The following is a 26,079-nucleotide window of genomic DNA, read 5'->3' as shown; positions in this document are numbered from 1 at the left end:
ACCCCAGTAACCACTCATCTACTCTCTGTACCTTTCCCTTCAAAGTAGAAGAGAAGGAAGGGTTCAGTAACCAAGGCAATGGGGCTACCTTGGACAGGAAATAGGACATTTCTTCCTGAGACAGGATGGAAGGAAGTAAGGATGGGTGTAGGTAAATATATCTGTTGATAGATAAATTTGAAATGCTTTCAGCTGCAAATAACAGAAAAGTTGACTAACAATGGCCTAGACAAATGGAATTATGTTTTTCACAGAGCAAGAAATCTGAGTGTAGGCAACTGCCAGTATTGGTTCACCAGATCAGGAGTATTGAGGCCTAAGTCTTTGTAATGCTCTTGGCCATTCCTTTATAGTCTGTGGTGTTACAGCTCCTGACATCAGGCTCTCAAATCATAAAGAAGGAGCAGGGGCAATATCCATTAATTCTCTCCCTGTAGTCAGGAAAGCAGGCTTTCATAGAAGCTCCCCAGCAGACATCATTTTATATCTCAGTCATAACTGTTACATGACATCCCCTCCCTACCTGGAGTCTTGATAAGTGAATATTCAACCTTTTCAGTATTTTAGTGATGCTGGTAATAGAATCATGTTGTCAGAAATGGGTGTTGAGTTAGCCAGTCAATTACTAGTGTCTGCTACATGGCACAGGGGAAACTGAAGGATGTTGTACCTACATTTTGTCTGAGAAGAACCTGCAGGGTAATCTGCTGGTGGATTGGCGTGGAGGAAGGCTGGTGAGTTGGAACAGGCATGGGTTATGGAGCTGGAAAATGAGGTTTGGAATAATTGCAGTGGGCTATGGGAGAGGGAGCTGGATGAGAAAATATAAAAAGCTAAGGTCGAAAGTCATTAGTCTAACTCCAGAGTCTACCATCATCTCAACTCAAACTACCACATATAAACCCGTATGAATCCCACCTGTTGTGAGGATTAATTATGATCATATGAATTATATTTGGCACAATGTTTGGTATGTAGTTTAGTTGTTAGTGTTCTCTTGCCCTAAGAAAATTAGTTAACTTGCTGCATTTTAAACAAGACTTTGTCTACTTACCTTCATATATTGTTCACTCTTCTCCCCATCTGAAGAACCCCTCTAAACACAGCCCCCCCACACACATACACACAGAATTTATCTTCCACCCATTATTCAGGAAGAAGCTCATTTCTTTAATTACTAATATAGCTCCAAGGGACTTCTCATTCTTACACGCCCATAGTTTTATTATCCGTCCCAGACATTTGGCATCTGTGATATGTTCACGAACTCTTTCAACCAGCAGTTATTTTATTGTGAGTTGTCTTTATGTATGACTGTACCTCATTTTCTCAACTGCCTCTTGAGGGCTGGACTTGATGCTGATACTTCTTTTTCTAATTCTCTCATAATGCTTAGGAGCACGCCTAAGATTCGGTGAATGTATAGCAAAGGTGCTCAAAATATTTGTTGATCAATTAGTTCTCATCCCTATAATTTAGGTCAAGGCACATGTCAGAAAGCAGCAAAATTATTCGTTTAACATCTTTTACTGACATTTCTGAATGTCTGAAGCCCCAACTGGGTAGAAGATATACTTATACAGAAGAACCTGTGGTAAGTATTTTGAGAACTGAGTAATTTGATTCCTCATTTAACCTATTTAGTGTCCCCTGATTTTAGAGAATTTTTATTGATTTACCATAATGACTTTTTTCTTTACTGAACAAAAGAATTATTTTTTCCTTACAAAAGGATTTTTATGCAAAAACTTTCTATTTCCTTTTGTAGTACCATGTTGCTGTATACTCTGTTGATTACTGTTTTCAAAAGCAGCTACGTTCTCGTTTTGGTATGATCACACCTCAGACACAAAATAAAACCCTCTAGGATTTTTATTAAATTTTTAACATTTTATAAAAAGTAATATTCTATGTTATGTTTTGGAAGTATGTTTAGAACTTTTATAAAGCAGAGTATTTCCAGTGTGTGGTTACTTTGATAATGTGGATTTAATACACCAGTTCTAAATGAAAATTTCACATTCTTTTGCAATTATACTTTAGGTAGAAACCTTCGTAGTCCTAGTATGGGCTGAACATTTACATATAATTTTGGACTATTTATTTTATTCTAAGCAAACAGTTCTCCTTTTCTTCTATTTAGTATTATTTCCTACCCAAATAATGATTTTTTAGCTTTGGAATGCTAATGGTTAAACATCATAAAAACATTAAATTTTCATCTCAGAATTTGTTTAGTAGGGGGATAAAGGGAGAGGCAGAGAGACACTATAACAGAGAGAGCAAGAACCTGACTTAAACCCTAAATCGTCCATTCCACAGTTATCTTAAGATTACAAAGAAGAAGTCTGAGTTCCACACAACAGATAGCAAAGAGCTCATGTGAATATGGACGCCCTTCCTTATTCTAGAGTTACTCTTGTGCTTGGAGAAATAGCCAGCTTTCTATGTTTCAAGAACGGTGTTAGGCTTGCCAGCACTGTTGGCAGAGAAGCCCATAAATAGCAAAGTTTTATGAGAACTTATACTGCCATTTACACTCTGAAGGCCGTGACCTGTATGGAGTGAGACTGTCCAAAGAGGGACCCCGTAAGGACAGTTAATGAGCATCACTGAGAGGCCTTGAAGATATTTCTTTTTATAACTCTCTTGTAGCTATTATAGCAGCAGTTCAAGGCTAAAATAACAGTAAATATGTAGGAAAGAGGCCACCAACAGAGATTTGGAAGACTCCTAAAATGGTGTCACGGTGCCTGAAATGTGAAAATAGTTGAGGTTGGGAAGTCAGTTTAATATTAAGTTTGAAATCAGATTAGTTTATAATAGAATGAACTCTGCTGCTATAGTTGGCTCCATAAACGAATCTTGTGGGACAGGCAGATGCAAACATACTGCATTAATTACATATATGGTACAAAAATAAAATAAAATAGTCCAGTGGGGAAATGACAGCTTGGTAGAATTTATGAAACCCTGTTGTTGTACAATGCCATAAAAAAATAACAATGTTTCTGGGTGGATAATGTACTTCTGTTTTGTTATCTAGATTAAAACCATGGCAGATGGTGCCTTGGGAGGATTTCACATGGAAAATTTGTTGCAATCGTTGTATGTAGAAAATAGAGCTGGATTCTTCTTTACTAAATTCTGTGAGAACTCAGGGAACAAGGTAGAAGATAATTATTTTAAATCTAATTTTATACTTTTATTTCATTTAAAATGAGAGATTGAAATAATTGAATGCTCAAATAGTTATATTTGATGTTAAAATTCCCATCTCCTCTGGTAAGAAATCTCATGTTAAATATTTAGTAAAATTTTAAATATCTTAATTATAATTCTCTTTGGTTCATTTTCCTACTAAAATTACAAAGAAAAGTAAAATACAGATAGACAAGAATTGACTTGCATTATTAATAATAGATTACTTTCATATAACTTTGTTTCAGTGTAATGTATATTAACTTCAGTGCTGATTTCTATCAATCCTTTACGTTTTATTTTTAATAAGTCTAACAATGACAGTTGCAATGAATAGTAACAAACTTATTTCTAGGTTTTTTGTTTGCTTGTTTTTTAGTTGTCACAAACAGTCTTTATTTTGCTCAAATGAAAAGTATTTCACTAGCTCAATTATTAGAGTTGTGTTTGCTTCTGGTATAATATACATTTGCCCACATATATCAGAATACCTTCAGATTTTGGTTTCATGCCAGAGATAGTGTGATTACTTTTTAATTATTAACTAGAACACTTACTATTTTAATGACCAATTATGTGAGAAACATATATACAAAAATATAATGATCCAGTGACAATACCAATAAATAATTTGTATGTTGCCAGTTTGTGATACAAGATAAAACCACCTTAAATTGAACCTGATTTATAGTAACATCAAGGAGCTAAACAATTATTTTTATTTGAAATTAGAGCTTTGTAGAGCTTTAATAATTGGGTGGTAGTAATTTATGTACTTTTTCCATCTGCAGTTGTGGAAGAACAGTGTGTACTTTTGGTTTGACCTACAAGCTTATCATCAGCTTTTCTACCAAGAAACAATTCACCCTTTTAAAGTATGCAAGCAAGCTCAAGTAAGTAGTAAATAATGTTGGTTCAATGTGAAGCACTAAGTACACAGAAATGAAAAGTTGTGTCCAGCCTCAAACAAGAGAAATCTGGGAGTGTGGGCAGAAAGGCAGCAGCTAAGTTGTTGCCATTGAGTTACTTTATTTAAATGTCAGCAGAATATTGTTTTATAATCTGATTTGTGGGTTCTCAGTTTTATCTATTTTATTTGGTATGCCTTATTTTCTCTTTGCTGCCGATTAATTGCTCTTCCAACAAAGGACATCTTATCTTTTTTTCTAATTTATGCCTTTTTGGTTTGGTTGTGAGTAATTTAAAAGAGAACCCTGAGAGAGGACTTGTAATGAATCATTGAAGTGATTGGGAGCAGAGGCATTGACCAAAGATGTTCTCTGAGCTTCCTGCAGCAATCAGCTGTTGGAGATACTTAGGCTATTGGCCCGTCTAAAGATGGGGAAAGAATGTTGACTGATTCTGTGTGGCATAGGCCCTGTGTCATCACCTGGCCTTCTGTGCTACATGCTATGTAAGACAGATACTCAGAGTTGGAGGAAAGAACATCTTAAGACCTCTCCAAAGCAAAATAGAGGGCGGAGAACAGAGGATTCTCTGCAAAGAGAAAGAGAGAGTAGCCATTTTTTGAGGGGAGAAAGAAAGGGAATAGAATTATGACTCAAGCTAACTTATCTTTTCAGTTTTTATTCTTAGGCTCTCCTAATCTTTTATGGAGAGAGGTCATCAAGCCTAGAAAACTGCTGATCACTTCTATATCTCTTGACCACTTAAGTGGTTCTTATAATCTGAAATAACCCCATTCCAGGGGACCTTTCCTTGAGCAATGCTGAGGAGATTAGCTTCGTCATATTGTTTATTATCATATTATAATCTTATTCAGGACATCAGAGAGTACTGCTGGGTGTTTGCTGTTACCTCCACCACCCTGACTTTGGCATTAATAACTATGTTTTATAAATCAGCTGACAGAACTTTGTACTTTTTACCATGAGAATTAGGGCTTCGGTTCCTACAGAGCCCAGATCTGGCTCCATGAAATCATGAAACTGTATCTCTAATTTGCCAGTACCATTTTCTGAGACCACACAGTTGGCTCTTCTGCTTGTTAATCATTTACCTGTAATTCTCTACTTATCCTTCTTTCCCTAACCTATTGCCTCTGACTGCTAAAGTGCCACCATTTTTATTATGTTTTCACCACTGCAAGACTTACTCCTCTAAAAATCTTCAGCAGCTCACTCAGTTAAGTAGGTTTTTTTGTTGCTGTTGTAATCACAATATTTCCATACACTTGTAAAAGGGGAAATTCTGTTTGAGCTTAGTAGATGTTAATTCTTTGTAATGGTATTCAACCAGCTATAAATGATTGTGAAACAGGATACACTCACATTTTTGTTATTCTGAGATATTCTGTTTTGGGATTATCGAGGCCCATAAGCTTTTTATCCTTCCCTAGCTTCTCTTTTGAAGAGTCAAAACAGTATGGGGAGAGGGGAGTGATGGAGACATTGGTTTTAGTTTAACTGGGGGAAATAAAAGGAGCAAATCATGTAATCTTTTTGACTTGCTTGCTTTTTGCATCTGTGGTTATTTTATTTTTTGGTTAGTGGAGCAGTTGTCTAAATTGGTTTAGGTTTTAATTATCCAAGATTTCTGCCCCCAGATATAAGACTTGCTTCTAATACCATGATCCTATAGATTTGTTTCACAATATGAAATACCATTGGTTTCTTTATAATAGAAATGCTGTATAACTTCCTTCAAGGGTACATGTACAATATAGATCTTTGGATTGATCAAGCCAATGGCAGCATATAATCAGCTGGCACTGTGTTAAAGTTGCCATTAACTTGATTTGTTTTTTTTTTTTTTTGCGGTACGTGGGCCTCTCACTGTTGTGGCCTCTCCTGTTGTGGAGCACAGGCTCCGGACGCGCAGGCTCAGCAGCCATGGCTCACGGGCCCAGCCGCTCCGCGGCATGTGGGATCTTCCCAGACCAGGGCACGAACCTGTGTCCCCTGCGTCAGCAGGCAGACTCTCAACCACTGCGCCACCAGGGAAGCCCTAACTTGATTTTTATATTGTCTTTGTACATCTGATGAGCTGCGTGGTAAGAGACCAAGGGTTGATTACAAAAGACTTACATGCCTTTCTGTATGCTGATCGACACATTACATACCTTGAAGTTTTATTACCTCAAGAAGTATTGCAGAAATATCTGTAGGCAGACTAGATGGGAGGTCAGTGATAGTGATTTAGCATGACTAACTGTGGTCCAGGAGTTTGAACGACAGTCTTGGGCACATCCTGAAGGTTTCATTGCACAGCTTCCAGATAGAATTGTTCAGTTAGGAACCAAATGAAATGGTCTTGGCAAGGAGGAAGAGAAGCACCACCAGAGTGCAAAGATACAGTCTTTGATCCTAGCAACAACTTGCCAGTGGACCATCTATCACTGCCAAGATTTGGAACCAAGATTTCTGCCAATAGTCCTACTGTTTTTTTAACATTACATACTTGCTTCAGTGAGAGACCATTACAATAGAATGAAGTACCACAGTCTTTTGTAAGTTCTTCCATCTTTGTAGAAATCTTTCAAACTGTATCCCAACAAAAACTACACATTTAGAATTTACCACTCTCCAAAGCATATACATTGGGATTTTAAAAAAATTAGTAAATGTATTATACATGCATAAGTATTATACATGTTTACACATATGTATACATACATACAAACATGTTCAAAATAAAAAATCAGTGGGAAGGAGGAAGAGAGAAAAAAAGAGTAAAAATTAGAGCCTAGGAGCAAAATTATGTGGAGAATGTAGGAATTAATGAGTAGAGAGGGTAGGTAAGAATGAAATGAAAGTGAGGAATAAGAGGATTGCTAGGTAAATCCATGGCACTTTTACCACAGAGTGCTATTGAATATAAAGATGTTCTTGCAGCAATGTGAGATTTTTGCCTTATTGAATTGAACATCAGGGTAACACATTTTTTAATTGAAGTATAGTTTATTTACAATGTTTCAGGTGTACAGCAATGTGATTCAGAATATATATATGTTAATTTTGTTTATACCCAGTAAGTAGTCTTAACTATTTTTTTTATTACCATCAATGATGTGTAGATTTATTTAGTTATTTATTTAACATCTTTATTGGAGTTTAACTGCTTTACAATGGTGTGTTAGTTTCTGCTTTATAACAAAGTGAATCAGCTATACATATCACGCACAAATTTCTTGCTTACCATTGGTTTTTGCATCACATTCCTTCCTTTGGGTTTGATTTCTGAAGAATAGCTTTTAATAGGTTTTTCATTAGGATTTACCAGTGGGAAAAATCAGATTTTTTTTGTCTGAAAATGTGTATTTTCTTCTCTCATTGATCATTCAGCTGAATATAGAATTCTAGGTGGACAATTTTCTCTCAGCACTTTGCAGATATTATTCTACTGTCTTCTGGTTTCTATTGCTATTGTTGAAGAGTCTGCTTTTGCTCCCTTGAGGGAGGATGTTTTTTCTCATTCCTTTTATAATCTTCCCTTTGACTTTGGGGTTCTGTATGTCACCTCGATGTGTTTATTACTACAGTTATCTTTCTTGGGTCTAAGTTGCTTCTAGAATCTGAGGAGTCATGTCTTTCATCAATTCTGGAAAATTCTCAGCCATTATTTCTTTCAGTCTTTCTACTTCTCTTTTCTGGATTCTCTGGTCAATGTTTGTGCTTTTCAGTCTATCCCATATCTCTCTTAATCTCTCAAGTTTCTCCATCTTATAATATCTGTGTTATATGTTTTAAAACTGAACAAGATCAATTTTCTTTGATCTGTTTTCCAGTTCATATTTTATTTCTTCAGCAGATTTCAATCTGCTGTTTAACCCATCTATTGAGTTAAATCATTTAAGGAATTACTTTTTATTATTATTAGACATTCTACTTGTGTTCTTTAAATCTTCCTGGTGATTTATCTTTTTGTCTTATTTTTCTTCATGTTTTTAGTTCTCCTTTTATGTCTCTAAGCATTTTAAACATATTTTATAGTCTGTAGCTGTGTTAGGTATCTATTCCTACATAAGCGTATTATCATAACTTTGTGGCTTAAACAACACACCTTTATTACCTCACAGTTTATACGGATAAGGAGTCTGGGCACAGCTTTGCTGGGTCCTCCACAAGGCTGTAAATCAGGATATTGACCAGGGCTGGTTTCTCATCTGGGGCTCACCTGGGGAACAGTCTTCTTCAGTGCTCACATGGTTGTTAGCAGCATTCAGTTCCTTGCAGACCACCAAAATAAGAACTCATTTTTTGTTAGCTGTCAGCTAGCAGCCACTTCGGCTCTGTGCCATGTGGTCCTCTCCATATGGTAGCTCACAACATGGCAGCTTGCTTCTCCAAAACCAGCAAGGGAGGGAGTTTCTTAGTAAGACTGACATTACCATCTTATGTAACATAATCATGTCCACGTAATCACATAAATCTCATCATTGTTGCTGTATTCTGTTGGTTAGAAGCAAGCCATACGTTAATGCCCACACTTAGGGGGAGAAGGTTATGAAAGGGAATGAACACTAGGAGACACTGTTCATGGGTGCCACCCTAGAGTCTGGCTGCTACAATATCCAATAATTCCATGATTTGTAGTTCTTGGGAGAACTAATTCTGCTATTTATTATTTCTGCTGACATGGTGGATTCTTTCCTTGTGTGTTTTGTAATGTTGAATGATGAGCTCTTATAGTAAAGTTTTTATCTGTGGTGCTTCTGCTAGGCACATTTTTATTGCTAATTTGTCATCTTGGGGTTTCCTCATTTGCCAAGTGTAATCTTGAAAACCACACCCACATGATGGTAAACTCATGATAGTGCATCCTCAGGAGATATTTTTCTTTTACGTAGAGTATAAGCCAAGACAAGCAAGCTTCTTTTTTGTTTCCTAGGTTTGGTAGTTGTATATATGTACATTTTCTTCCCACTCTATGTTTCACTTTGTGTGTACCCCTTCAAGGACCATGGTGTACATATGGGTCTCAGTGTTACATTTTCACTTTGTGAGGGTCCAAGGCCCTATCTCCTGTACCCTGTGGCTCTTACAACCCACATCCTTGATTCACCCCATGGTAGTCTCATCATCAGCTCGTGCTTAGCACCCTGGTTTTCAGTACACTCCTTAATTTTGACCCATGGTAATTTTCCTTACTACCGCAGCTATGCATTTAAAAGGATATTAGTTATCCTTTATCCAGTACTTCTAGGCAGTTTATAGAGAAAAAGATTCAAGTAATCTAGCCTGCCAACGTACCAAAAAAGGGAGTCTCTGCAAGAAGCAGTCATATATTTTCTAATTTAATACCCATAGTAAGAATGGGAGGTATTTTTATCCTATTTTTTATAGATAAAAAAGAATCTAGGCCTTCCCTGGTGGCGCAGTGGTTGGGAGTCTGCCTGCCGATGCAGGGGACACGGGTTCGTGCCCCGATCTGGGAAGATCCCACATGCCACGGAGCGGCTAGGCCCGTGAGCCATGGCCTCTGAGCCTGTGCGTCTGGAGCCTGTGCTCCGCAACAGGAGAGACCGCAACAGTGAGAGGCCCGTGTACCGAAAAAAAAAAAAGAATCTAGATCTCTGAAATGTTAACTTTGCCAAGGTTTCATAGCTGGGAACAAACTTAAGCTCAAACTTGAGGTACAAAACCTACTTCAGTGCTGTACTTTGCCTTCTCTGCTCTACATATAAAAGTTCATCACGTCTACCGCAGAGGACTTTGTAAGGTCTGTATAAGATAATGTAGATGGAAATATTTTGTAGTTTAATGTAGGGCACTCTATGAAATAAGTAGGTATTATTATCATTAGAGTCAATACTTAAGGTTCTATCAATTGCCTGGTTAATGGAGAACGAAGATAGGAATTTGAAGAAAACAAGGTAGAAGAACAGCAGCTCCTAAACCAACAGCTATTCATTTAACCAATACTATAACTTATTCTGAGATTAAAAATACCACTTAAATCAAAATGTGCTTCATATAATTACAAACTTTTAAGCTATATTTTATAATATTCTGCTACTCACTTCTTAGTTAACATTCACAAAGAGCCTGGTATGTGCCAAGTAATGTCCTGTGAATGCAAAGATAATTAGGACAAAGTTCTTGGCTTAAAGAGCTCACTCTGTAGTGGGGGAGAGAGAGAATTGTGGAGGTACTTCAGTCACATTTAAAATAAAACCAGATAATAGCATCTTAACTGGAAATTAAATAAGTTCTGCCTTTACTGACAGATAAAAGTTGGTTATCGTTTTTTTTTTTTAAATCAACATCTTTTCAAATACCTGTAGAAGGGAGAGAACTATTTCCTTCTTTTTTTTTTCCATTTTTTGAGCTGAACACTTTAATCCTTTAGTCTTATTCCTGCTCTGTGAAGCAATACAAAGTAAATCTGTCTTTTGGGTGACAACTCTTCAAACAAAAATATTATACTGTCCTGTTTTACTCCTCTCAACAACTTTAGACTAAATCTCAAATCTTTTACATTCGAGATATAGATCTTTAATCTTAGCTAGATGAAATCTTGACATTTGGAAGTCCCATTCCTGACATCTCCACCCAGTAATTTGACAGCTCATAAATATTCTGGCCTAATGCTCTAGTGAGCAACGGTTGTGCCTCTATATCCCTACAAAGAAATCAGTTGATGGGTCCCATGGCAAATAAGTCAGTCTAAGTGATTACCCCTATTCACCCAGGATCTCTAAGGGTTTACTCTATTTTTTTGGAATTTTATTTTATTTTATTTATACAGCAAGTTCTTATTACTTATCTATTTTATACATATTAATGTATATACATCAATCCCAATCTCCCAGTTCATCCCACTACCAACGACCCCCCCCCACCCCGCTTTCCCCCCTTGGTGTCCATACGTTTGTTCTCTACATCTGTGTCTCTATTTCTGCCTTGCAAACCGGTTCATCTGAACCATTTTTCTAGATTCCACATATATGTGTTAATATACAATATTTGTTTTTCTCTTTCAGATTTACTTCACTCTGTATGACAGTCTCTGTGTCCATCCATGTCTCTACAAATGACCCAATTTCATTCCTTTTTATGGCTTAGTGATGTTCCCTTGTATATATATACCACATTTTCTTTATCCATTCGTCTTTCGATGGGTATTTAGGTTGCTTCCATGACCTGGCTATTATAAATAGTGCTGCAATGAACACTGTAGTACATGCGTCTTTTTGAGTTATGACTTTCTCTGGGTATATGTCCAGTAGTGGGATTGCTGGGTCATATGGTAATTCTATTTTTAGTTTTTTAAGGAACCTCCATACTATTCTCCATAGTGGCAGTATCAATTTACATTCCCACCAACAGTGCAAGAGGGGTCCCTTTTCTCCACAGCCTCTCCGGCATTTGTTGTTTGTAGATTTTCTAATGATGCCCATTCTAACTGGTGTGAGGTGATACCTCATTGTAGTTTTCATTTGCATTTCTCTAATAATTATGGATGTTGAGCAGCTTTTCATGTGCCTCATGGTCATCTGTATGTCTTCTTTGGAGAGATGACCGTTTAGGTCTTTTGCCCATTTTTTGACTGTGTTGTTTGTTTTTTTTTAATATTGAGCTGCCTGAGCTGTTTATATATATTGGGCATTAATCCTTTGTCTGTTGATTCGTTTGGAAATATTTTCTCCTGTTCTGAGGGTTGTCTTTTTGTCTTGTTTAGAGTTTCCTTTGCTGTGCAAAAGCTGTGAAGTTTCATTAGGTCCCATTTGTTTATTTTTGGTTTTATTTCCATTACTCTGGGAGGTGGATCAAAAAATATCTTGCTGTGATTTATGTCAAAGAGTGTTCTTCCTACGTTTTCCTCTAAGAGTTTTATAGTGTCCAGTCTTACATTTAGGTCTTTAATCCACTTTGAGTTTATTTCTGTGTATGGTGTTAGGGAGTGTTCTAGTTTCATTCTTTTACATGTAGCTGTCCAGTTTTCCCAGGACCGTTTATTGAAGAGACTGTCTTTTCTCCCTTGTATATTCTTGCCTCCTTTGTCATAGATTAGTTGACCATAGGTGTGTGAGTTTATCTCTGGGCTTTCTATCCTGTTCCATTGATTTATGTTTCTGTTTTCGTGCCAGTACCATATTGTCTTGATTACTATAGCTTTGTAGTATAGTCTGAAGTCAGGGAGTCTGAGACCTCCAGCTCCATTTTTCTCCCTCAAGATTGCTTTGGCTCTTCAGGGTCTTTTTTGTTCTAGTTCTATAAAACATGCCATTGATAATTTTATACGAATTGCATTGACTCTGTAGATTGCTTTGGGTAGTATAGTCATTTTCACAATATTGATTCTTCCAATCCAAGAACATGGTATATCTCTCCATCTGTTTGTGTCATCTTTGATTTCTTTCTCCAGTGTCTTGTAGTCTTGTGAGTCTTTTACCTCCGTAGTTAGGCTTATTCCTAGGTATTTTATTCTTTTTGTTGCAATGGTGAATGGGATTGTTTCCTTAATTTCTCTTTCTGATCTTTCATTGTTAGTATATAGGAATGCAAGAGATTTCTGTGCATTAATTTTGTATCCTGCAACTTTACCATATTCATCGATTAGCTCTAGTAGTTTTCTGGTGGCATATTTAGGATTCTCTATGTATCGTATCATGTCATCTGCAAACAGTGACAGTTTTACTTCTTCTTCTCCAATTTGCATTCCTTTTATTTCTTTTTCCTCTCGGATTGCTGTGGCTAGGACTTCCACATCCTTGTCTTGTTCCTGATCTTAGAGGAAATGTTTTCAGTTTTTCACCTTTGAGAATGGTGTTTGCTGTGGGTTTGTTGTATATGGCCTTTATTATGTTGAGGTAGGTTCCCTCTATTCCCATTTTCTGGAGAGTTTTTATCATAAATGGGTGTTGAATTTTGTCAAAAGCTTTTTCTGCTTCTATTGAGATGATCATATGGTTTTTATTCTTCAGTTTGTTAATATGATTGCTTTGTGTATATTGAAGAATCCTTGAATCCCTGGGATAAAACCCACTTGATCATGGTGTATGATCCTTTTAATGTGTTGTTGGATTCTGTTTGCTAGTATTTTTTTTTAATATTAACATATGTCGTGAATTTTTAAATTTTTTTATTTATTTATTAATGGCTGTGTTGGGTCTTCGTTTCTGTGTGAGGGCTTTCTCTAGTTGTGGCAAGCGGTGGCCACTTTTCATCGCGTTGTGCGGGCCTCTCACTACCGCGGCCTCTCTTGTTGCGGAGCACAGGCTCCAGACGCGCAGTCTCAGTAATTGTGGCTCACAGGCCCAGTTGCTCCACGGCATGTGGGATCTTCCCAGACCAGGGCTCAAACCCGTCTCCCCTGCATTGGCAGGCAGATTCTCAACCACTGCGCCACCAGGGAAGCGCTGTTTGCTAGTATTTTGTTGAGGATTTTTGCATCTATATTCATCCGTGATATTGGTCTGTAATTTTCTTTCTTGGTATTAACTTTGTCTGGTTTTGGTATCAGGTTTATGGTGGCCTCATAGAATGAGTTTGGGAGTGTTCCTTCCTCTGAAGTTTTTTGGAAGACTTTGAGAAGGATGGGTGTTAGCTCTTCTCTAAATGTTTGATAGAATTCACCTGTGAATCCATCTGGTCCTGGACTTTTGTTTCTTGGAAGATTTTTAATCACAGTTTCAATTTCATTACTTGTGATTGGTCTGTTCATGTTTTGTATTTCTTCCTGGTTCAGTCTTGGAAGGTTATACTTTTCTAAGAATCTGTCCATTTCTTGCAGTTTGTCCTTTTTTTTTTTTTTTGCGGTACGTGGGCCTCTCACTGTTGTGGCCTCTCCCGTTGCGGAGCACAGGCTCTGGATGTGCAGGCTCAGCGGCCATGGCTCACGGGCCCAGCCGCTCCGTGGCATGTGGGATCTTCCCAGACCGGGGCACGAACCTGTGTCCCCTGCATCGGCAGGTGGACTCTCAAGCACTGCGCCACCAAGGAAGCCCCAGGTTGTCCATTTTATTGGCATAGTGTTGCTTATAATAGTCTCTTTGGATGCTTTGTATTTCTGCAGTGTCCGTTGTAACTTCTCCTTTTTCATTTCTAATTTTATTGATTTGAGTCCTCTCTCCTTTTTCTTGATGAGTCTGGCTAAAGGTTTATCAATTTTATTTATCTCCTCAAAGAACCAGCTTTTAGTTTTATTGATCTTTGCTATTGTTTTCTTTGTTTCTATTTCATTTATTTCTGCTCTGATCTTTGTGATTTCTTTCCTTCTACTGACTTTGGGTTTTGTTTGTTCTTTCTCTAGTTCTTTTAGGTGTAAGGTTAGACTGATTATTTGAGGTTTTTCTTTTTTTTTTTTTTGCGGTATGCAGGCCTCTCACTGTTGTGGCCTCTCCCGTTGCGGAGCACAGGCTCTGGACGTGCAGGCTCAGCGGCCATGGCTCACGGGCCCAGCCGCTCCGCGGCATGTGGGATCTTCCTGGACTAGGGCAGGAACCCGTGTCCCCTGCATCGGCAGGCAGACTCTCAACCACTGCGCCACCAGGGAAGCCCCGAAATTTTTCTTGTTTGTTGAGGTAGGATTGTATTGCTATAAACTTCCCTCTTAGATCTGCTTTTGCTGCATCCCATAGGTTTTGGATCATCATGTTTTCACTGTCATTTGTCTCTAGGTATTTCTTGATTTCCTCTTTGATTTCTTCAGTGATCTCTTGGTTATTTAGTAACGTATTGTTTAGGCTCCATGTTTTTGTGTTTTTTATGTTTTTTCCTGTAATTTACTTCTAATCTCTTAGAGTTATGTTTGGAAAAGATGCTTGATATGATTTCAGTTTTCTTAAATTTACTGTGGCTTGATCGGATTTACTCTTACATTTACACAACTTCACAAGAGAGAAAGGAAACTAAAAAACTAAGTCAATTAATGTCATCAGGCCTATACCATCTCTTGGTATTTTTAGGAAGCTGTAAGTTGTGGTATAATAATAATGCAGAATTCATTAATGTTTTCATTCAACAATGTTTTATTGCTGTCCTTCTCAACGTCTCTGGCCCCAAATCGTTTAAATTTTCCATTAGGTGATCTTAGGCACAGTGTGGATCCAAATGAAGTTCATTCCAGGTTGTGCCCTACCTCAGGGTTCTACAGTAATGTCCATGTACTTGGCCCCTTTGCTCCTGCTCCATTTTCTATTACTGTAGAAACAGGAAAGAAACATAAACTGGGTAGCACTTAGACCAGCAGTTACAAGCACATTTTCCCTTGCCTAAAAATGTTGCAGATATTTCCACAAATATTTATCATAAGCATCTAGTATACATGAGGCTCTGATCCATGCTGGGGGCACTTTGAGGAACAAAACACATACAGGTGCTACCACCCAAATACTATCAAAGTTCAAGAATATGCTCTCTTTTTTTTGCCTACTTTTCCAGAGAGTGCTAGAAAGATTGAGAAAGAAGAGACCATGTAGCTCTTTCTCTATGAAATTTGCATTGTACTGACAATGTTTTCCAATGAAGTCTGAGCTAATTTTAGGTTACCAAAACCTTGGGTGTTAACAACAAATTCCTTTGAAAAAATTTTATGGCATAAGAGGGGCAGTGTTGAAGATTTTTTTGATAATCAGCTTAGTTTTTTCTTTGCTTGCTGTCATCCATTACCTTAATTGTTTAGCTCCTCTCTTTACTTGGCATTTACAGGACTTAAATACTTCAGGGTGGTCCTGACATTTTCATTAAAGTGGTATGAGCTAAATGTTCCTTCTCTAGGCTGATGGTGTATTTTCAGGTGCACTAACAGAGATCATTATTTCTTCATACAGCAGTAGTATTAAGAATCAAGCTGTGTTTCTTAAAAGATGAATGGGCATGGGTGAGGGGTCAGGTTGGGGTGATGATTAAATGTGGAAAATCATGTACCTCTTTATAGCTTAATGGTAAATTTCAGAATCTTCATAATTAGGTTGTTTCTGAGTATCAGGCCTGTTATTATTCAGGCTTTGTTACATTATTTGTTTTTGTTACCAGAGAGATGGTGTCTCAAGTACCACTCGGGCTTGGACTGTTGAGCATTATGAATCACTGAGCACGGAATCTACAGGGTTCTTGTCCTGCATCCCATTTTGTGGCACTTGCTGGTGAATTGGACTCAGGAAGAACACATGTAGCAGCCAGCTGTCTGGCTTACAGTTATTCATTCGTTTCCCCTGTTCCTGATGTTCATACGAGCTACCCATGTTCAGTCCTAAGATTTTGAATATTATAGGATTATGGACCAAACGAGATCCTTTTTTAATCCTTTTGTTTCCAGAAAAATCAACACCTGAACTTCTCTAAACCATAATTATCATTATACCTGACATTTATTTAATGTTTACTATCTGTCAGGTTCTATGGAAATCACTTTACATGGATAATTTTATTTAGTTCTTGACAATTCTAAGAGGTAGATATTGGTGTTCTCTCCATTTTACAGATTAGGAAACTGAGATTTAGAGTTGAGTAATTACCTAAGGCAATACTTTCCATTTAGCAATTAGTGAGCTTGGAATTAGAACCAAGTATTCTGACTGCAGACTCTGTACTCTTAACTTCTAAGTCATTGCTTTCTGATTAATTGTCTCTAGAAAAAAAGGAGTATCTGTTTATCACCTTGTTTAATTTTTCACTTTGGTATCTTAAAATATCTTTATGAATGTTGAATATCGAATTTCACCCTTAATAGTTTCCCCCACTGGACTATAAGTTCCAAGAAGACAGTCTGCTTTGTTTACCTCATATATTCAGAACTGGAGCTGGCATATAAAAGATGCTGTAATATTTTTTGAATGAACTCATTGGCATGCTTATATTCTTAGCAACATACTATAAGCCTAATTATAGATAATAATTGATTATTTATAAATGACTGCCAGCCGGGTGCTTTTAATTGTTAAAAAATTTTTAAATAAAATAGCTTCATGGGGCTTCCCTGGTGGCACAGTGTTTGAGAGTCCGCCTGCCGATGCAGGGGATATGGGTTCGTGCCCCGGTCCGGGAAGATCCCACATGCCGTGGAGCGGCTGGGCCCATGAGCCATGGCTGCTGAGCCTGCGCGTCTGGAGCCTGTGCGCCGCAATGGGAGAGACCACAACAGTGAGAGGCCCGCGTACTGCAAAAAAAAAAAAAAAAAAGCTTCGTGAGCTCCCATATACCGTCACCCAGCTTCAACAATGATCAATATTCTGTCTTTCCAGACATACTGTGTTTATAGTCCAAGATTTCTCTTAGTAAGGAGCCCTTAACAAGCTTCCCTGGAGCAACAGTGAAATCTCCCTGTCTCCCCCCACCTCACTCAAGGAACTTAAAAATAAGGTTGCTTTCTGAAACTTAAACTATGAAATCAGTGTGTAATAATTCAGAATGGATATGAGCAGTTGTCTAGAGACAGAATGGCTTCACAGGCCTCAAGACTTCTAATGAACATGCCAGTACATCTAAAAAAAAGAGTGTTCCGGGCAAGAAGAGGAATTGATCAGCAGCAGCATCCAGAAAGAGAGGTGTTACAGAGGCAGTCCTTGACCATGCCCTTGAAGCGCTGTCCTCAGCCAGCTGCTCCTGTGAGCAGCTGGTCAGCCTGATAGATCTGGAAGGAAAGAACATTCATAGGGTCATAGTTAACTTCCCTTATTTTGACTCCAAGCAACCTGCTACATTTGAGCTTGCTTTCCAAGGTGCCATGCTGGTGAACGTAAATATCCCATCTGTTTGGTGGTTGATTTTCTCATTGTAGAGTAATTCCTCAGCACCCTGGTTTTAGTATCAGTTTCTTGTGCTTTGTTGGCCTGGGTTAGCTTCTCTGTGAGGCAGGTTTTTTAGGTCCAAAATGTTAATAGAGTCATGGTTTCCTTTCTGAATTATTCTTTGTTCACTGATTTTCAAGGAATTATTTTTATTAGAGGTTAAATAATTCCATTAGTTTAAATATCTATTTTGCTTTTGTCTGTTAAAATGTTTTTTAAGTTGAATCCAAAAATTATAAAAATAAAATCCTTGTTTGTTGCTTAGGTTGCCTAAACTGCTTAATAATAACTCTTTTTGTTTTTGAATTTTATTCCATCATATACTGAGTCGATTTTGCTTAAAATACCTTAAGCAATGGCCTGAGTCAGTCAAGCCTAGTCTGTTTCGTCCCTTGAGTTTGTGGTTTGTTTTTGGCTTTATTTAACATGTTGTTTTCCCTTTTGATTTTTCATTCTGTCCAAAATGATTCAAGTTTGTTTTACTCTTTTATCCTATTGCCATTTTCTTACGTTCTCTTTTGCACTGAATTCTGCTTAGTAGAGTCTGAGTAATTGCCAGAAATTCTCTATTTGATTGTCATCACATTATCTTTTTTGTGCAACTCCATCTTGTGTTGATCTCTGCAGTAGTTTGCCTCTCAGTATCAGGATGTTTCAATCTCTAGATCCCATCTTTAAGATTCCTAATTCCTAAAAACCCCAAGGTCCTTCACATGAAAATCCATTTGTGGAAAGCTCCATCTGTAATTTATTCCCTCTCGGCATAGCTCCTCAATAATGTTTTTGAGTTCCTTGTGGGGTATGAGAGGTCGTTATAAATCATCATTTTTTCCTCCTTTTGCAGAAAAAAAAAAAAACATTGGATTGCTTGAACTTGCTCATTATTTTTCTTCTTCCTCATATGAACTCAGATAATGTTGTTCTGTGTCTGCTAGAGCTGTGAAGTTATGAAAACAGACTTCTCTTTTTGCTGAAGTAAATATTTTGTGATTTCTGAAAGTGTCCCATATCAGGGCATTTACATTCCTTTTGTAAACTCCTCTAGGAACTCTTTGCCTTAGCTTTTTGGAGCACAGTTTCATTTCATTTTTTTATATGAACTCCAAGGATGGAATTATTGAGCTCAGTTGAGAAGATCCCATGTGACTTGCTATTTGCCTTCAAGTACAGTAATATGTTTTTTGTTGTTGTTACAGCATAGTGGACATCTGTTCTGTTGTGTTCAAGATTATCTGTGAAGTGATTTTGGTCTCTTTGTGGTCCAGACACTGCATCAAGATCCATTAGTACCAGTTAGTTTTATTTCTCATGATGCTTTAATGTTTCTCCTTCATAGCTTCTCCTTATACTTTCTCATGAGGACAAGTTAACAAGCTTTTCCCAACTAAACTCTTAACTCTTCTGGTTTCCTAATCCGACTGAAGTTAAATTTAACATTTGAAGTTTAACTTTGCCCTTTTCCAAATAAAGACGATTCAGGGTGTAAACAAACAATGTTAAAGAAAAACTTACTTGCCCTGCTCCTGTAGTTTGACTTTAATTTAACTATTAAAAAGAACTTGGGCTTCCCTGGGGGCTCAGTGGTTGAGAATCTGCCTGCTAATGCAGGGGACACGGGTTCGAGCCCTGGTCTGGGAAGATCCCACATGCCGCGGAGCAACTAGGCCCGTGAGCCACAACTACTGAGCCTGCGCGTCTGGAGCCTGTGCTCCTCAGCAAGAGAGGCCGCGATAGTGAGAAGCCCGCGCACCGCGATGAAGAGCTTGCCACAGCTAGAGAATGCCCTCGCACAGAAATGAAGACCCAATACAGCCAAAAATAAATAAAGAAAGAAAGAACTTTACTGTATCCGTATTTTTAAAAATGGATGCCAGTTATACAGTATTCAAGTAAACTGTGTTATAAACTGGCATAATCTGGCCCGAATTAGTTTATTCTGGTATGTGGCTTTGCCTCCAGTGAGTATTTGAATTAGTTGGTGTCATTTGCTTTTTTCCTACTTTATTTCTCTTTCTTTGGTAATCATGATAGGAAAAGAGAATTATCTTTGCCTTATACTCAGTGGTATGATGATAAATGTTTAATAACCACCTCTCTGGGCGGTGGATAAGCAGCCCTGATTTGTAGCTTTTGCTGATCTCTGCGTGTAAATACTCTCACCGTGGATGATTACAAGCTGCCAACATGGTGTTACTGAGCACAGAGTTGGGAGGAGAGGTGCAGCAGCCCACCATTATACAGTATTTTCCACCAGACAGATAGAATAGAGGTAAATAACCTCAAGAGCATGGACAGTCGTAAAACAGTAAAATCAGGAAGTAATCGGTTTTGAGTATTCATCATCTTTGTTTTTAATATAATTTGCTTAATTGTAAGTTTATATAATTTTTGATAGTGACTGAATTTAACAACCTACTCACCAAGTTCCTGAAAATTCGTGAATTAGCTCTTGTAAGCTGGCTTCAGTTTACAATGGAGGAAGAGATAATGACAAGGGTAAAGGACCACTCTGATCCTCTCAGTCGTATATTCCTCTAATGTTATCGCTGGAGACCCTGACCCTCCACCTTCACATTTTTCCTCTACCCTTTAGAGACTGCCAATGAACTCCTCGCTTGTACCTAGCAAAGAAAGCGTAGTATCTTTGCTCCAGAATCTCCACAGCCTGCACAGTTTGTTTAGTATAAACTGAAAATAAAAGTTTAAGAAAAATCTTTGTATATTTCAGTAGCCAAAGTTGTTTTCGTCTTTTATCTTTCCAGTGTATGAAATAGTGTCATGGGTTTTATGGGATATTTCTTCTTCTCAGGGGCCAGTGAGGTCTTTGTTGATACTACCCTGTCAGTCCATCTGGCAGGATCCTAATGCTACCTCCCAATAAGTAGAAGGAAATAGCAACAGCAGACAGCTTTATATTTCCTCTACTCTCTTGGTGGGCATGTTGGACAGTTACTAGAAGATGGTGAAAGATACATATCTTTGTGTAGCCTTACATGATTAGAGTTACTTCTTTTACTATTGCAGTGGAGTAATGCGTCTAAGAAAAAAGGATTTGCTAAAAACGCCAAATGCTGAAGCACGAATGTTTTCTCCTAATCTCTGGAATACTTTAATAAATTATTTTGAAAATCTTCTTTTTAAATGTCCCCAGTTTTATTAACCTGGTGACATGCTCTGCTAGTTGTCCTGTAAGCCGGTATTAAGATCTCACAGCATATAGGTTTTTAGACATCTTGTACCTAGTATACCGAGGGACTCATTTTACATCATACAGTTCTGCAGTTGGCCTGGAGGTGACAGCAGAACATCATGCAATCAGTGTTACCAGGCAGTCATAGAAAGATACATATACATGATCATTAAAATAAATGCATCAAGACAAATTATGTGAAACTGTTCCATTAACATAACTAACAGCTGAAATGTAACATAGCAGATCAACACATGTGCTACAGCATTTGGTGTTATTCTTGACTTTGCCTTTTAAGGCTCCCCAGAAATTGTTCTTATTTTCGTTGGAACACAGATGAGTATCAAGCTGCAGCTCAGCCAATGGCCCCTACTTATGGAAAAGATGCTTTCGCAAAGACTGTGCTCACCTTTGGCACAGCGAAAGTACTTCGCTGGGTGCTTCTACAGCGTGATAATTGGAATCTAACCCCATAGCTGGCATCATTTAGTCTTTGGTACAAAGAGAAACCCAAATAGCACAGAAAGTGTTGGAGGCTATTTCATTATTTTTTTGCTTTTTACACTGTTAAAAACAAGAATAAACTCTAAACCCCAAATTCTCCTTCCTCAGGTATGTTCATCTAGACTTTATGATGCAGTAAAGAAAACATCAATACATTTCAGGGTCTATGAAAATCAATATAATGTCGGAAAGCCAAGCCTGGAATGCATTATGATATATTTGAAAGGAGATTGGGATCCACTTTCATCCAAGAATATGCTCATCACATACACTTTCAAAATGATTCTGAAAGCTATTAAGTGGCAATGCTGAAACCTTGCATGGAAAATATTTTAGCATTGGAAAAAATATAAATTGCAATGGGAAATATCATATTTTAATTTGAGCCAGCTCCTATGTAGTGCAATACAGTTGTTGCATGCAGGATATTAGCTCTAAGTAATGAAGCATCTGAGATTTCCTTGAAAGGCAAGCAGAAACATTTTTGTATTTTTTCCTATAATTCCAACAAGGTCATGTGTATTAAAAATAATTTAAATTAAATATTGTTAGTCATCTTACTATCCTTTAGAAGGCAAATGTGTATCAAAATCTCTCTCTCTCTGTCTTCATTTCTCCCAGTTTGTTTCTCCATTCCACTTTCCAGTTCCATTCTTCCTCCTGTCTCCAAGGTATCTATCCTACACCTTTTTTTCTTCATAGCCTTGAGAGTTTAGCTAAACAAGAGAATTAACTCCCAGCATTTCAAGACTGTAAGAGATGTTTCAGGGGGAGGCATGGCTTTTTTTTGCATATCTGATACAGATGCCAGGAAAAGTGAGTCACAGGCACAGGTATAGAGCAGGGCCGGGCAAGCCGCCCATTGTGCATTTCCTGCTTACATAACCTTTGAGTGTCTCCAGGAGAGATGGGGTTTAGAGAGAGCCATGCTGAGTGCAGTGCCAGGCAGTCTGATCACAGACAGGCTTGTATCCATTCTCAGAAACTTCCCTGCTGGGTTGTTAAAGAATCATAGGTTAATGTTTAAACTGGAATCATGTCGGCCACAGCTGTTTGTGAGTTAATCTCCACTTTAATGTGAATCTGAGTAGCTGACTAAGATATGAAGGGAGCATTGTCCCCTCCAACATTAGCTACATTGTTATTTAGTCAGTGGCTGAAAAGGAAGAACTGGGTGGCCAATAAGAAAGCAAATGATGCAGGATACTTAAACGATGTTTCTAACCTGTGATTAGACTATATTACTTAGCTATAACAAAGCATAATCTTTATAGTTCATTATAAAGTCAATTAATATCAACTTACAGATGATTTTCACCATCTTTATATAGACCTTAAATGTGTTGTTTAGCTTTTTAATTTTGTTTCATATATATGATTACATCCCTTATGTTTGTTATTATATAGTCAGTTGGTCAGTTATCCACTTAAAGATTATCTCTGGATTATTAGAAACACATATTAGAAAGACATTCTCAGATGTAATGGCAAAATTAAGTTGAATGTACTATAATTTTACTGTGTGGCCTAATTAAGGATGGATAAATCAGTTTTCTTCTCCTTACCCCTGTAACCACTTTTGTCCCCACCCTCCTAGGGAGGTGAGGAAGAGGGAGAGACCAGAGACCAAGCCTCAAAGGAAGCCAATAAACACACACAATGTGGGCTTTCAAGATCCTTTCTAATGCTTCCAGTTCTGTAATTTTATAATAAAACTGGTAAAGAGTCAAGAAGGCGAGGGGAGTATATTACTCTTAAGGATTATGCTAGTTATCATAGCGGGGGTTGATACTTGAACAAAGAGAAGTTACTTAGGTGATAACGAACAAGCTGCAAGAAAGCAAGAAAAAAAAAAGTGGGAGGGCGAACAAATATACCTACATTTAGGTAGGTACCTACATTTAGGTACAATCAGAGAGAGGAAATATTTTAAAATTTCTTTTAAGATTTTGATTTAGAGCATTTATTTTTTTTAACATCTTTATTGGAGTATAATTGCTTTACAATGGTGTGTTAGTTTCTGCTTTATAACAAAGTGAATCAGTTATACATATACATATGTTCCCATATCTCTTCCCTCTTGCGTCTCCCTCCCTCCCACCCTCCCTATCCCACCCCTCTAGGTGGTCACAAAGCACCGAGATGATCTCCCTGTGCTATGCGGCTGCTTCCCACTAGCTGTCTATTTTACGTTTGGTAGTGTATATATGTCCATGCCACTCTCTCACTTTGTCCCATATCCTCATATCCTCAAGTCAATTCTCTAGTAGGTCTGTGTCTTTATTCCTGTCTTACCTCTAGGTTCTTCATGACCTTTTTTTTTGTCTTAGATTCCATATATATGTGTTAGCATACGGTATTTGTTTTTCTCTTTCTGACTTACTTCACTATGTATGACAGACTCTAGGTCCATCCACCTCACTACAAATAACTCAATTTCATTTCTTTTTATGGCTGAGTAATATTCCATTGTATATATGTGCCACATCTTCTTTATCCATTCATCTGATGATGGACAGTTAGGTTGCTTCCATCTCCTGGCTATTGTAAATAGAGCTGCAATGAACATTTTGGTACATGACTCTATTTGAATTATGGTTTTCTCAAGGGATATGCCCAGTAGTGGGATTGCTGGGTCGTATGGTAGTTCTATTTGTAGTTTTTTAAGGAACCTCCATACTGTTCTCCATAGTGGCTGTATCAATTTACATTCCCACCAACAGTGCAAGAGTGTTCCCTTTTCTCCACACCCTCTCCAGTATTTATTGTTTCTAGATTTTTTAATGATGGCCATTCTGACTGGTGTGAGGTGATATCTCATTGTAGTTTTGATATGCATTTCTCTAATGATTAATGATGTTGAGCATTCTTTCATGTGTTTGTTGGCACTCTGTATATCTTCTTTGGAGAAATGTCTATTTAGGTCTTCTGCCCATTTTTGGATGGGGTTGTTTGTTTTTTTGTTATTGAGCTGCATGAGCTGCTGTAAATTTTGGAGATTAATCCCTTGTCAGTTGCGTCATTTGCAAGTATTTTCTCACATTCTGAGGGTTGTCTTTTCTTAACAGGGAAGTCTGTGAAACTTCAATCCAAGTTCTAAATAAAATATTCCTGCTTTGGGATTTTTGGCTTTTGATATCAGCTATTCAATTCATATGATTTCAAATTAGACAAATGTGTGTTCCTTAGAAAGGAGTTTCCTCTGCCTTTCTTTCCTTTATTTTTAGCTTTAAATATGTGTTGAGCACCTCCAGGAGTCTTGTTTTAGAGAAACTTTCATTTTATCTAACTGGTGGCAGTTAATTATAGAGAGACCATGTAATTTATCATCTAAATCAGGATTCTTTTGAAAATAAAAGGGGAAATATTAATAATTATGCCAGGATAGTAGGCTTAAACCAGAATGAAGTCATATGGCTACCCTAATTGTAGCTCCTTGGGGTTGTGGGATATGCAGTTAAATCGTTTGTGGAAAAAAACAGACTCAGAGAAAGAGAGATCAGATTTGTGGTCACCAGAGGTGGGCAGAGTGTGGGGAGGGAAAACTGGATGAAGGTGGTCAAAAGGTACAAACTTCCAGTTATGAGATAAATAAGTACAAGGGATGTAATGTACAACATGATGACTGTAGTTAGCATTGCTATATGATATATATGGAAGTTGAGAGTAGATCCTAATAGTTCTCATCACAGGGAAAAAATTCTTTGTCTTTTCTTTTTGCTTCTATATGAGATGATGGATGTTAACTTATTGTAATTATTTCATGATGTATGTAAGTCAAATAATTATGCTGTACACCTTAAACTTTTACAGTGCTATATGTCAATTATATCTCAATAAAACTGGAACAAAATAGTCAAACAACAACAAAAAGTGTACATGGAGCCCTGTGGCTTTATAGCGCACCCTAAGAGTGTGAGGTCAGGAAGTAGGCAGTAGCCTGGAAAGGGTCTGATCTAGCTTGGACAGAAGACTGTGTTTTATTATGGTTTTTGTTGGGATGGAACTGCTGCCCCTTATTTCCTCCTCATAGTTGTATATTTGTCAGTTTTTCCTTGTTTTATTGTAGAGAATTAAATTCATAGGACTTGCATTTGAGGAAGAAGGAGAGGAAAGTGGGGAAGAGTCAAAGAATGTGCTGTGAATCGTATGAAAACTGGAAAAGGAAAAGATAATGTGTTATATTACTGAGTCATTGAGTTTGAAGGTCCATAGGCTATCCATGTGGCTATAATAAGTAGGCAACTAGAAGCAAAGGTTTTCAGTTCAGGAAGGAAATCAGGTCTAAAGCTGTATATATTTGTGTTTCTTCCACATATAGTTGATTGTTAAGTCTCTGAGAATGGATGAAGTCTTTAATTAATTCATTCATTCTAAACTTATCATTATGCTAGATGCTAGGGATACAGTAATAAACAAAGCAGACCAAATCTGTCTTCATAGAGTTTATAGTCCAGTGCAAGAAACATACAAATACAGGGACCTATGG

The 26,079-nt window shown here is 37.6% G+C and overlaps 1 protein-coding gene across 1 annotated transcript in view; it reads left to right on the top strand.

The window, feature by feature from the left end:
• RGS22 (regulator of G protein signaling 22) overlaps positions 1-26,079 on the top strand; it is a 170,976-nt gene that overhangs the window by 74,090 nt on the left and 70,807 nt on the right. The window contains exons 12-14 of the mRNA XM_065895144.1: positions 1,480-1,594; positions 3,047-3,169; positions 3,993-4,094. Coding sequence (XP_065751216.1) covers positions 1,480-1,594; positions 3,047-3,169; positions 3,993-4,094 — 340 coding nt within the window. The remainder of the gene's footprint in view (positions 1-1,479; positions 1,595-3,046; positions 3,170-3,992; positions 4,095-26,079) is intronic.

The sequence above is a fragment of the Phocoena phocoena genome, chromosome 17 (genome assembly GCF_963924675.1).
Source record: "Phocoena phocoena chromosome 17, mPhoPho1.1, whole genome shotgun sequence".
Lineage (NCBI taxonomy): Eukaryota > Metazoa > Chordata > Mammalia > Artiodactyla > Phocoenidae > Phocoena > Phocoena phocoena.
This window is presented reverse-complemented; position numbering and strand designations above follow the sequence as displayed.